The 13,493-nt window shown below is 47.7% G+C and overlaps 1 protein-coding gene across 1 annotated transcript in view; it reads left to right on the top strand.

The window, feature by feature from the left end:
• Positions 1 to 13,284: 13,284 nt before the first annotated feature.
• BARX2 (BARX homeobox 2) overlaps positions 13,285 to 13,493 on the top strand; it is an 85,949-nt gene continuing 85,740 nt past the window's right edge. Inside the window, exon 1 of the mRNA XM_075528513.1 lies at positions 13,285 to 13,471. Within this exon, the coding sequence (XP_075384628.1) occupies positions 13,285 to 13,471 (187 nt within the window). The remainder of the gene's footprint in view (positions 13,472 to 13,493) is intronic.

Genomic DNA, 13,493 nt, shown 5'->3' with positions numbered 1-13,493 from the left:
TATATTCATTATATATATATATCAGGACTCGTTCTTTCAGAAGGTCATATAATTTATGGGCGTTATAGCTGTGGTGGCAAAGATGCTGGCTCTTTTGACTTAACGTGGTCCTTTTGAGATCTATCCATGTTTCTGCCTGTCTCCACCATTTATAATTTTTTCTTAAAAATGACGAGCAGGATTCTATTGTATGCATATGCCACAATTGCTTACCCACTCACCAATTGGAGAACATTTAAGCTATTTCCAGTTTTTGAAACTCTACATAAAGATATTCTGAACTATCTATGTGCACATCTTTGTGTAGGCATAAAGACCAACAAGTAAAATTGCCACGTCACATGATAACTAACTGTACATTTAATATGAAATACATCATCTACCCGTTTTCCAAACTGGCCATAACATATTGGGTTTCACCAGCATTCTGTCAACGTTCCATTTGCTTTTTGTCCTCAGGGACACTTGGCTTTATGAGTCATGTTAGCTTTTTTCAGTGGGCGCCGTGGAATCCCTGGGTAACAGAAGTGGTTAGTGTGCCTGGTTGCTAACTGCAAGTGGAGGATGAAGTCCATCCCGAGGTAGTTGGCAGGAGAAGCTTTGCTATCTTTTTCAGAGAAGTCAACTATTAACTCTATGGGTCGGGTCTCCAAATAAGGATAGAAGCACCCCCTGGCCGCCCTCATCTGTAATGTGGCCATCATAGTCCCTCTGGCTGCCAGAGTGGGGTGGTGTGTGTGTGTGTGTGTGTGTGAGTGTGTGTGTAGAGCAGTTGTGAAATGGTTTATTGGTGGTCTAAGCTTTGAAATTACAGATAAGAGAACTTTTTTTTCTAGTTCAGTCTTTTTTTTAAATTTTAAAAATCATTTTATTGGGGGCTCATAAAACTCTTATCACAACACCCATCCATTGTGTCAAGCACTTTTGTACATTTGTTTCCCTCATCATTCAGAAAACATTTGCTTTCTACTTGAGCCCTTGGTATCAGCTCCTCATTTTTCCCTTCTCTCCTCCCTCCCCCTCCCCCATGAAACCTTGATAATTTACATTATTATTATTTTGTCATATCTTACACCATCCGATGTCTCCACCCACTTCTCTGCTGTCCATCCCCCAGGGAGGAGGTTATATGTAGATCCTTGTAATCTGTTACCCCTTTCTCCCTCACATTCCCTCCACCGTCCCGGTATTGCCACTCTCACTACTGGTCCTGAGTGGTTCATCTGTCCTGGATTCCCTGTGTTTCCAGTTCCTATTTGTACCAGTGTATGTCCTCCAGTCCAGCCAGATTTGTAAGGTAGAATTGGGATCATGCTAGTGGGGGGAGGAAGCATTAGAACTATAGGAAAATTCTATGTTTCAGTATTACTGCACTGCACCCTGACTGGCTTGTCTCCTTCCCGTGGCCCTTCTGCAAGGGATGTCCAATTTCCCACAGATGGGCCCTCGGTCCCCACTCTGCACACTCCCTCATTCACAATGCTCTGATTTTTTTTTCTTTTTTTGGTCTGTGATGCCTGATACCTGATCCCTTCAATGCCTTGTGATCTCACAGGCTGGTGTACTTCTTTCATGTGGGCTTTGTTGTTTCTGAGCTAGATGGCCACATGCTTATTTTCCAGTCTATAGGACCCCAGAAGCTATATCTTTTGTTGATAGCTGGGCACCATCAGCTTTCTTCACCTCATTTGCTTATGCACCCGTTTGTCCTCAGTGATCGTGTCGGGGTAGGCTGGTGTGCTTCTTCCATGTGGGTTTTGTTTCTCAGCTAGATGGCCGCCTGTTTATCTTCAGACTTTATGAGAACATTTTGACACTGGGCACACTCACAGACTGTGGCGATGAAAGAGCCGCAAACAAAACATCCCTGAGGCTTTGGTTTTGTGACTTACTCTGGTCTTGAAGAGGTGGGTGCAGCAATGAGTCCCCTCCTACACAAGGGAGTGTGCTGTAACCATAGAGAGCTGTTTCCAGAGAGGATTTTGAACAACCTGGTTCCCATTTGACAGTGAAATAAGTTTTCATTGGTGACATAAAAGAAGACACAGAATATAATTTGAGACTACTTTGAAAAGTCTGACAAGATTGAAACCATTCAGTTATGGAGGACAGCCATGGGAGGCGCGTTGGTTTGTTTAGTTTGAGTACGGGGTTGCTATTAGTGCGCATCCACTTAGTTTGAATACAGGGTTGCTATGAGTGCGCATCCACTCCATGCCTACGGGTTAAATAGAGAACCTTCCCAACGTCCGGCTTTAGTGATGTGATTTCCCTTGCCTACCGGCAGAGGGAGACGTGCACCCAAGCATAAAAACCATACTCCTTTTTCATCCGCTAGAGGGCGGTTATGGTCACAGTACAGACTCCTTTCAGGATTCAAGGCACTTCAAGAGCTCAACTTGCTTGACTATAAAATTCAGCCAGACTCCTGGACTTATTTGCTAGGAAAAGATAAACTTGTGAGAAATCAGAGCAATCCAGTTGGCCATTATCAACTCAGTTTTCTTACACATGAAACTTTTGTCAACTTTCCTGAAGTGATTGGGACTATGTGTGGAGGATTAGCTACTTAGCAAAGCCCCTTGATACATGAGATCTTAAGGTTTCGGAGACTTAAAGTTGATATTACCCAACTTCAATGTGTTTTCATATCACATTCTTTTTTAAAAAATACTTTTATTGGGGGCTCGGACAGCTCTCATCACAATCCATACATTCATCCAGTATGTCAAGCATATTTGCACATATGCCACCATCATCATTTTCAAAGCATTCTCTTCCCACTTGGGGCCCTGATATCAGCTCCCCATTTCTTCCCCTCCCTCCCCCACCCTCCCTCTCTCATGAACCCTTGATCGTCCGCCATCGCCCCTCACCCACTTTTCCATATCACATTCTTAATGTTCACTTTATACCATTGCCATCAAATTTTAAACACATATGTATATTTATTTAAGAAATATGAGGATACATGAAAAGTTCTTAATATTGGAAATCATATATATATATTTCACTAGAAGTTGTAGTGAGCTTGGGTTCAAAAATCTCTTAGTTGGTACTGAGATTTGCTGTTTTCAGCCCTGTGAGAGAGAATCTTCAGGTACGCCACTATTCCCATCTCCACATCTGTAATATAGAACCCCTTCCTTGGACCATGAGAAACTAACATGAGACCAGATATGTAAAAAGTTTTATGAACTTTATAAATTTTTAATTTTAAGATTTGTAAATGATATTTAAACTTTCATAAATAAATTTTAGTACATTTATAATTTTTAGGACTATAATATATTTTACATTTCATATACTTTATATAGTTGTATTGTATAATTAAGTTATAAATTATTGGTTACTGTCTAGTTTTGAACTTAAATATTAAAATATTTTGTGGAAAAGTCATACATATTCACTATAAAATATTCAAATAACAATGAACATTACAGAAGGAAATTGAAATCTATGAAAATTCCATTATCAAGAAATCGTCAGCAGCTTCAAACCATCAGCTGTTTCACAGGAGGAGACGAGGCTTTCTGCTTCTGGATGGAGGTCCAGTCCCTGACAACGCAGGGACAGCTCTATTCTGGCCTAGTGGGTCACTGTGAGCTTGAAGTGGCTTGATGGCCGTGAGTGAGAGTTTTATGAACATGTTTTGAGACAGTACTGCACATACATATTTTATGTGTATATAGAGAAAGTTTAAAAAGTGAATTCCAATATACATTTTATCCTTTAATTTGCCCCCTCCTCAACCTTGCAGTAATAATTGCTGGTATGCATTTATCTCCTGTGTCAGGCATTCCCTAACCTGTATATGTGCATTATTTTATTTAATCTCAAAACAGGAGAACATTGAGGTTCAGAGAGGTCAGTAACAGATTTTTCAATTTCTTATTTTTTCCCCTAATTGTTACCTGAGGCTTTTATTTTTGAAAACTTTTCCTGGTTATTCAGGTAAAGGTGTACAGAGAAAATCATCAGTTTTACAACCAACAGTCGCATGCATTTTTTTTGTTGTTCTGCATTTTCCTCCCCTCCTATCCAGGAGCTTCTAAGGTGATTCTTTTTGAAGTTGTTGGTAGTGATTCCTGGGCACCATCTAGTTCTTCAGAATCCTCAATTTCTTGTCATTTTAAAGATGATTGATTACCATATTTATTTCTGCTTACAGCTCTACCCACTTGCACAAGGATCTCTTCAGTACCCTACTTGTTAAGCAGCAGTAAAATCAAGTGAAGTGCTTGTTTTTAAAAATGAAGAGCTTAACACCTACAAATCAATCTCTGGGAGGAGAGACTGAGGCACTGGCAGCTCCTGGGAGATTATGCATTCAAGCATGTCTGAGAACCATAGTTTCAGTCTCTGTGTAAATTCGTACATTGGGCTTGCTGGATTGATATTGGCTTTCAGGCATAATGTCAAACTACCCTCCGGAATTACGGTTCCAGTTTACATTTCCATAGTGTGTGACTAATTAAGGCTCTTCTTTCTGGGACTCTTTGTGCTCTAAATGTTGCCCTGTAAATCACTTCTTAGCTCGTCATCAAGACAGTAACCATTTGTAAGCCATTTAAGCTGTGTGTATGTGCTTGAACTTGAAATTCAAAATTGAGCAATGTTCTTTATTCATGCTAATCATTTTCATGGTCTCAAGAGTGGATCTGCTGATTCTATGTCATGATGCCCTCTCCCTTTCCCCCCAGTCTCTCCAACACTTTCCTTCATGTCCACTCCCCTTTCTCAACTACAAACCGTTGCCTTCAGGGCTCTAGAACCTACTTCTCTAGAATGATATTGGGTGAATGAAGAGATGAACTTCGCATACTTTGTCCTTGCAGTGTGAAAATAAATCTCTCTGCTCTCTGCCCTGCTCTCTGGCCGTCCCTTTACGATCACTTACTTTAGCCCACTCCCAATTCCATCTGCCTCCTCATTCTCCAAGTAGCCTGGATCCTTTTAATTTCCAGTGTGCCCGGTTCATACCAAAGCTTTCCCTCTTGCCTACCTGAGCACCATTCTCTCATTGGGCTTTATTTATCCACACTTATGGGTTACTTGGTTGAGTTATTAGTTATCAGGTTTTCATATAGCAAAATTGCCCTGGTATTGAAGTTCTAAAGCAAATCTTTTTTTTTAACTCCCCCCCCCCCTACGATTTTCCTTCTGCCTGGAAAATTGAGGGGTTTGTTTTCTTCCATGTTTTCCTTTTTGATGCAAGTTACTATTTTGTGTCTTAAAGAAGACAGAAAGCCTTTTTATGCTAACTCACGAGCAATGAGTCCTGCCAAGCTGCGCACCGTCATCAGCCTAAGAAAGCAGGTGCTTTGGACTGTTCAGTAGGAGGTGAGTCACCTCAGATATTCCCCTAAAGTGTATATTACTCAGTTATGACAATAATTGTTTCTAACCATCTATGTAAATTCATAACCATATAAAACTATACATGGCTAGGTTTTCTGTACCTAAAGTTGCCTCAAGTGACTATGAAAACATTTCCTTTTCCCAGTACCTTCTTTCACGTGAGAGCTTGTAGTCTGGCACTGATTTCCGAATGAAATCATTTTATAAAACTTTTCAGACCGGAAAATGTGTAGGTTTTCAGTTAAAGAGAAAGGGGAAAAATCGAGTAATAAGAGTAAATGTTAGGCTTGGGTCCTAAGTCTCCCCACCCCCCTTTCTGAGCATTTCTCTCCTCGGCGCTCTTCCTAACCCTAATGATTTGAGATCCCACACATCCTCCATGAGAGTGAGGAGAGACGAAGAACAGAGTTATTGTGTTTTTGTAGAGCAGGATTTTGTGCAACAGGGGCTGTGTTGGGAAGCTGTGTATTCCTCTGCATCTGGTCATTCCACCTGGGTGTTCCATTGCCTTGCCGCGGAGGCACACCTGAGCAGGAAGGCCCAGGGACTCCAGAGCAAGAAGCAGTTTGATTCCTAGTACTGTGACTTTTATTTTGCAATATTTATGGAAGCACCAATCTGGTTTAATACCAGTACGATCTCGAGTTCGGGAACGTATTAACAACAATGAGCACAGGCTTGATTCAGAAATGTGGTTAAATCATCTTTCTGTCCTTACATTTTGAACTAGCGATGTGCTCAGAAAGCCTCCCAAACATTAACTGATAAAATTCATAACCTTCTGCAGTAACTGTGGTCAGGATTCTGGTTTCAGAAAGGAAATTCAAACCCTTTAGAGCAATTCCACTTACTTTCTACCCTGAGAAAAGAACCCATTGTTCTGCTCACCAAAACGACTCATTTGACTAATAAATTTTAAAGACTTGGCAGAATCTTTTTATTGACCTGATTGAAGTGGCCAGATGTTTTGGTATTTTATGTAGACAATATAAGAGACTCAATAATTGACTTAAGTAATCGTATCAGGATGTGGGCTGGCAATGAAATTGGGGATTCTCTGTCCTGTGATGACTTCAAATCCCATTTAAAAGGGCAACCCTCTTGTGTAACTGAAATATAGAGATTGGCACCAACTATTGGTAAGTTATAGCCTACTTAGATCTGAGAATGCCTGCAGCAAGTGAAAATAAATGAAGCCGGGCAAGCCTTGGCATTAGAGAGCCATACAATTTGTCTGCTCAAAGTGAGGTATTTGTCTGCACTGGATAATAATATGTAAGCCAAATTCATTTGACTCGCATTATCTAGAGAATATTTTTATGTTTGTTCTAATTTTTTTTAGTGCTTTGTATGAGAAAGCACATTTGCTTTGTTGCTCCCACTACTAATGGCCCAAATGTTCGTTGTAAATATCTCCCAGAGGTCAACTTTCCCTGGTAAGTCTACCATTATAAGAATTATTATGAAGTATTGCTTACTTCTTAGGAAAGGAAAAAGTCTGCATTTCATCTTTTGCATGCAAACCTGGTGATCTGGGCTGCGCAGCGGACAGAGTCTGCAGAGGACACTCACTCCCCTCCACTTTGGTGTCTTCTCTGCTAAGGCTGAAGGTTCCTCTTCAAGTCGTTTCATTGTACACAAGGCTTTCAAATGCCTCCCACTTCCCTTTTTAACTGTTTGTTTTCCTGCCCTATTTACAGTTCAGGCAACACATACACACACACACACACACACACACACACACACACCCTCTTCTATACTTATACTTAAGTTGGTGATTAGCTTCGATGTGCCAGAGTTTGTGCAAACTTCCCCTTTGGTAAGAACTTGCAGAGGATGGACTATGACATTCCCTGGGTGGCACAGTTCACCCCGGATTTTTGGTAAATATTAATGCGTATTAGCATCCTAGCAATCAGGCCAGCGCATTTCTTTAATCATTGCAAGTGCTCGGTGGGTGTTTTTCTTCATAGACTCAGAAGGCAGACTGGCTCCACAAGTCTTTCCCTTCCCGGCCAGACACAGGAGCTTTCTTGACACCGAGAGCAGGCAATGCTCATGGCTGGGCAGCAGCCTGTTCTCTGGGAAACCCTGCCTCACTGAGCTGCAGACTTGCACTATGTTTGGAGAGGCATCACAGCAATTACGCCGCACCTAACTGAGGTTCTGGGGGAGGCCAAGGGTAAAATTAAAATGTTTTGTGAGGAGACTGTTATGAGATATCACCCAGTGGGTGCAGGATAATGGCACCTCACCCCCGTTCCAGAAAGAAAAAAGAACAAAGTGTAAAGGAACCAGTTTCCTGTGAAGTGCTAGTTAGAATGATTGACAACTGCAGATGTGCTCAGTCTGGGGCTGGAGGTGCTAGATGTTAAGCAGCACTTGGGGACTCTTGGGAACCAGGGATGTTTATTTTTCATTAATGGTACTCCAACATACTTAATCCTTTTCTTCCCACTCTTTCTGTCTGGGTTGACGTATAGTTTTGAACAGAAAACAAAAATGACCCCCAAATCTATATAGAGCAGCAGAGATGCCGGTGCCCTTGAGAAGAGTGGGTTTTAAATTATATTTGGTTGTGCTTTAGGTGAGTTCGCATAGCAGAGTGGGCTTCCATTCCATAGCACACATCCAGATGGTGCCATGATGTTGGTTGCAATCTCTGCAATGTGTAAGCACTCTCCCCTTCCTACTCCGCACTACCGCTTTCCCTTCCTCTGGGTTCCCTGTTCCTCCCTGGCTTTTTTTTTTTTTAAGGCAAAGCTTGCCTAATTGGTTGCGGCAGAGAGCACATTACTCATGGGTGTTATTGTTTATTTTATAGGGCAGTTTCTTATTTGACTGAGAGGTGGCCTTCGGAGTACTTCAGTTCCAGGTTAGAAGGGTGACTTAGGGCAATCATCTCTGGGGTTCTTCCAGTATCAACCGGCCACTACAATTTTCTTTTTAAATGATGATATTTGATAATGAAGTGCATATTTTATTGAACCTAAGCGTTAAGTGGTAGGAAAGACTGGCATTTTTTTTTTTAAAGATGAAAGTGTCTTGCACTCAGCCTCCCTATGGACTCTGCCAGCAACAAGCCCTTGGGTTGGCTGTCATTATCTACATTATCTTGTTGAGGATCTGAGGTTCAGAGAAATGAATGAGTGCCTGGGACTAGAACCCAGTTTTGTCTGACTCCAAAGTTCTTCCTACTCACTGCAGCTAACATGCTGCTCCACCCCAGACATAAAATGTGGCTCTACTCTTTCACTTTAGCTTTCCTTTCTTATTACTGAAAGGAAATTGGTGTGGGGGACAATGAAAACAGTGATGCTCTAAACTTCCATATCTATTTTCTTCACATTAAAGCAAATCTAGGAGAGGTTAAATTTTATTTTCCTAAAAAAAAATTGTTTTCCTGACTTTATCAGGTGGGAGAATTGGAGCACACAGATGATGGGCAGAACCATCATTTTTACATGTCAAGTAGCCTCATTAAAAAGAGAAAAACAATCAACAAAACATAGGCGTTTAATCTGCCTACTAAGCTTCTAAAAATCTGGAAGCATCTGGATGATTTAGTGGGCTGTTGCTGGTCGTGTACATGGTCATGTATTATGGAGATACAGCTATTCTATGGTTTCTTCTGTTTAAACGTTCCCTCTGGAAAGATGTTTTGGGAAAGAATAGAAGGACCTAGTCAGACCTTTCCATTTGTTCAGTGGATTGCATTTGTGCCCTCTCTTAAAATGATGCATTACAGCTTTTGTAAATTAATATCATCATTAAAAATAAGCTGGCCTCCTTGTCCACCTTCTTGGGATGCAGGGCCAGCATGCTGGGCTCCACACAAGGCAGTTCTGGCAGGGCCCCTGGGGCCCAGGGGGATATTAACTTACAAAGCTTATCCTAGTTTGCTTTCACATGTCTGAACCGATTTCAAAACTTAGTGACTGAAATACACGTTATTAAATACACTTTACTAGAAGTGCCTTTGACAATCCTGCACACACACACACACACACACACACACACACACACTTTGGAGAGAAGATGGTTGGGAAATGAATTAGTATATTACAAAATCTTATGTCTTGGCTATTTCTTAATATCGGTACATAGAGTTTATAAAAGGCTCATTACCATAAAAATCATGTTGAGATGGTATATTTATATCCTGACTTCCCCCCCCCTGTTTTTACAAACAGTTTTGTTTGATTAATTTTTCAGGAATTTGAACTGAGTGTGAGGTGAATTGGAAAAGAGGGTGTTTGGGTTTCCATCCTTCCCTTGCTTTGTAAAGGCTTCCTTCCCTTTGGCAGGGTTTTAACTGCAGGACATCAGGTACCAAGTGTGGGAGCTGCCCCCCCCCCCCCCCCGAAGCCGCTAGGAAGAGGTGGAGTTTTATCTTGGTCCACGTCCGCATCAAGTGCAGCTCAGTTCAAATGTGCAGTGCACACGGTTCTGCCCCTCCTGGTGTGCCTCCGCCACCTCACCCCACCCGTGGGTGTCGGGGACTAGACCCTCCTTGGATCCAGACACAGGAGGCGGGGAAGTGTCTGTGGGTCTCCGGCAGCTGGAAAAGGTTTAAGTCCCTTTGGCAGATGTTTGCTGTTTCAGACACTTCATTAATGTTGGAAACAAAACCCTTGATTATTCTTGACCGAAGCCTCACTTCGTGACTGACAGCTGGGGTGTGCTTCTTACCACAGAAGCCCTTGTATAATCTGAAAGCAGGAGAGTCCGACTTGAAACGAGGGAGGTGAGAGGGAGGAAGGAATTAGGTTAGATGCTATTGCTCAAGGAAGGCCACAGAGAGAGGGGCAACGTTGGTAGAAAGATATTTAGCACAACTGTGTATGGTTGGACGTCCCACCATGCGCTCAGGTCTACGAGACGTGTTAGGTAACTTAGCTGGCCTCTCTTGGATGCCTTTATTCAGTCATCCCTTACGTTCTGCAAATCCGCTATGCTGGTGACAGTGCTGGTGCTACAAGCAGAACCATGAACACAGGACCTCCAGTCCCGTGGGCGAAGTAAACGCCAGCCCGCCCCAAGGCGAGTAGCACACAAGAAAGGGCAGGCTAAGCCAGAGGGGTGACCAGCGATTGCCTGCCACGGGGAAAGGCTTCACTGAGGTGGCGTTTGAGGTGGGTCTTGAACTAGTTTTTCAGCAAAGGGAAGGGAGGAGTGGGCTGCCGGGAACCGGAACGTACAGGCTCGGAGCACGAGAGGGCAACTTTGTGATGCAGGACTTTATGATGACCATTTTCAAATGAAAGCAAACAAAACAAAGAGCCCGAACAACCGAGGCTCCGGTTATTATGGAAACCTTCCCACATTTGTAAGTGCAGACGCTCCAGGCTCCATCCGCAGACTGGGATCGATCTCTTCACTGCACGTGGGAATGTGTGTCCACATTCCACCACTTCGCTGAGATTTCTTACTCCCTCTGCAGAAAATCATAAAGCTGTAAAATACAAGGAGCTGAATTGAAATTTCTTATTTTCTGCAGTGATTAAAAATACTCCAGTCTCAAATTAATCCGTCAAAGGTCTGGTACATGTTGCACCCCGAACTCTGCGGACGCGGGAGGAATTGAGGGTTCGCACAGTGATGCCGGATGCCTTCGGTCCAGCAGTGGTCAGCCCTCGGGCACCAGGGCGGGCTCCAGACGGGATTGGAGGTGAGGGAAGAAGAGGGGGGAAAGGAGAATGGGAGGAAGGAAAAGAGGAATAAGAATGGGAGAGGAGGAGGCAGTAAGGCTGAAAAGAGGAACGATCTGACCACGATGGATTCTAGAGGCGGGGAGGACCGCCAAGGCAGAAGGAGAAACGGAGAGGGCAAAGGGCAGTTCGTGCAGACTGGAGGAGGAATCGGAAACGCCAGAATGGGGGCTCGTTTGTCACGGGGAGGAGGAAGCAATCCAGGAAAAGACCCAGCAACCCGGGGGAACGGTTACCAGGAGCGCCGGGGCCTAACCAAAGGTGCCACCGCGGTCCGCTGCTTCCCTCGTAGCGCGTCGGGCAAGGCTGGTTTCACTGGGAAACTGAGGCTCGGGCTGGCAGTCCGGGCTGTCCTGAAACAGGCGTCCCTCCGGTGTCCCCGCAGCTCATTGTTCTGGGGCAAATCAAGGCATCGGCCCAGCCTGCTCCCCCAGAATCAGTGGGGGTCTGCGGCTCTTGGCGCAGCCCGCCCGGAGAAAGCCCGCGCCCGCGGCGAGTGCAGGGATCCTGGGTGGGCGCCCCGGCCCCGCGGGCCCCTCGCCGGGACACCTGGTCGCTCGCTGAACTTTTCCTAGCAAAGGAAAATCCACGAAAACAGTGCTGCTGCGATTGGCGGGAGGAGTGCGGGGGGCTGAATCACGTCGGGGGTGAGATGCCCCTAGGACGCGGTCCCTGCAGGTCCAAGGCCGGGGCTCGTCCTCCGGTTCTCTCCCGTGCGCTCTGCACGCGCGGCCCCGGCCCGCTGACTCCACCGCGGCTCCCAGCGCGCGCTGCCCGGCTCCGGCCGCGGCCCCTCTGCCCGGCAGCCGGGCCGGGGACGCAACTCGTTCGCTGCCGGTCTGCGGGCCGCTAGAGCCCGCAACCAGGCCAGCTGGCAGCCTCCGACTCGCACCGCCCATTTCCCTTTTCCTCCGCTGCGTTTCCCTTCGGGCTCCGCTCCCGCTAGTTCCCGGTCGAGAGCGCGCCGGAGGGGACTCGGGGCACGGTGGCGGGAGCTGCCGGAGCGGGGGAGCCCATCCGCGGCGCCCCTGCTCCCCGGGGCCCGGGCCGGCACCCCGACCACCCGAGCAGCGCAGGGACGGAGAGCCGCAGACTCGGAGGACCAGTGCCCGGGAGGCGGGCGCGGGCGCAGGGAACCGGTTCTCGCGGTGGCGGAGCCCGAGCCGCCGCGCGGCCCCGGGAAACGAAAGCGGCGTCGAGCGCCCGGCGGGCGGCGGGGAGAAGCCGCGGGCGCGGGCCAACGGCCGCGGGCGTCCGCCCGGGACCTTGGGAATGCCCCGCTCCGGCACTCTGCCGCGTGCACAGACGTTTCCAGATGGAGGTCAACAATAAAAAGACGCCCGCGTAGTGTCCGGTTTATTTTTCTTAAGGGGTATGGAAGGGGGACGGGCAGGACAACGGCCGCCGAGTGCGCGTGTCGGCGGCGGGGCCGGGCGTCCGGGCGGGCGCAGGGCTGAGCCGTTTGCCCCTCGACGGCAGCGTGCGGGGCGTCGGGACCGTGCGGGGCCGCTGCGCCGGGAGGAAAGGTTCGCCGGGTCTTGGGGGGCGTCGGACGGGTGGCTAAGAGTCGGGAGGCTTCAGGAAGCCTTGCCTTCTTCCTCACCCAGGACCCGCGGGGCCGCGGGCGCGCGCAGGAAGGGCGCGCAGGTCGGCTCCTGGAGCGCGGCGCCGGGCAGCGGCCGCCGGGGACTCGCGCGCGGGCGGGGCGCCCCGGCGCGCGCTCCTCTGGCCCCGCGCGCACTCCCTCGCGCGCGCGCACGGCGCACACACACCTGGAGCCCGGCCCGGGAGGGGGTGGGGAAGACAGCCAAAGGGAGCGTCTCCAACTAGGAAGACCGTCAATTGCGTCCTGGACGGCGAGCGGCGGGAGGGCGCAAGGGGCGCGTCGGGTTCCCGGCTCGCAAGGTCGCGTCCCGGGGCGCGCGGCGGGAACTGGGCGGGGGCGACGTGGCCCCGCCGGCCGGCCCTCCTCGCGCACTCGGCGCCGGGTGGCGCGGCCCGCCGGGCCCGCAAGGAGCGCGCTCTGATTGACAGCTGCGCTGGCCCCAAAAGGCTGGGCGAAGATGCTTATCTGCGGGTGGGTATAGACCGCGGAAGACGCGATCCGTGCACGGCCCCTTCCGCGCTCCTCCCGAGCCTGCGCCGCTCCCGGCGCTTGCCCACGAGCAGCCGAGCCAGGCCGGGCGCGCCTGCCTCTCCCGGGCTGCTCACCATGCACTGCCACGCAGAGCTCCGGCTGAGCTCGCCCGGCCAGCTCAAAGCAGCCAGGAGGCGCTACAAGACCTTCATGATCGACGAGATTCTCTCCAAGGAGACCTGCGACTACTTTGAAAAACTTTCGCTCTACTCAGTGTGCCCATCGTTGGTCGTGCGACCCAAGCCCCTGCATTCCTGCACAGGTAAGCCGGCCGCAGGAGGGTG

The sequence above is a fragment of the Tenrec ecaudatus genome, chromosome 12, assembly GCF_050624435.1.
Source record: "Tenrec ecaudatus isolate mTenEca1 chromosome 12, mTenEca1.hap1, whole genome shotgun sequence".
NCBI classification, from domain to species: domain Eukaryota; kingdom Metazoa; phylum Chordata; class Mammalia; order Afrosoricida; family Tenrecidae; genus Tenrec; species Tenrec ecaudatus.
This window is presented reverse-complemented; position numbering and strand designations above follow the sequence as displayed.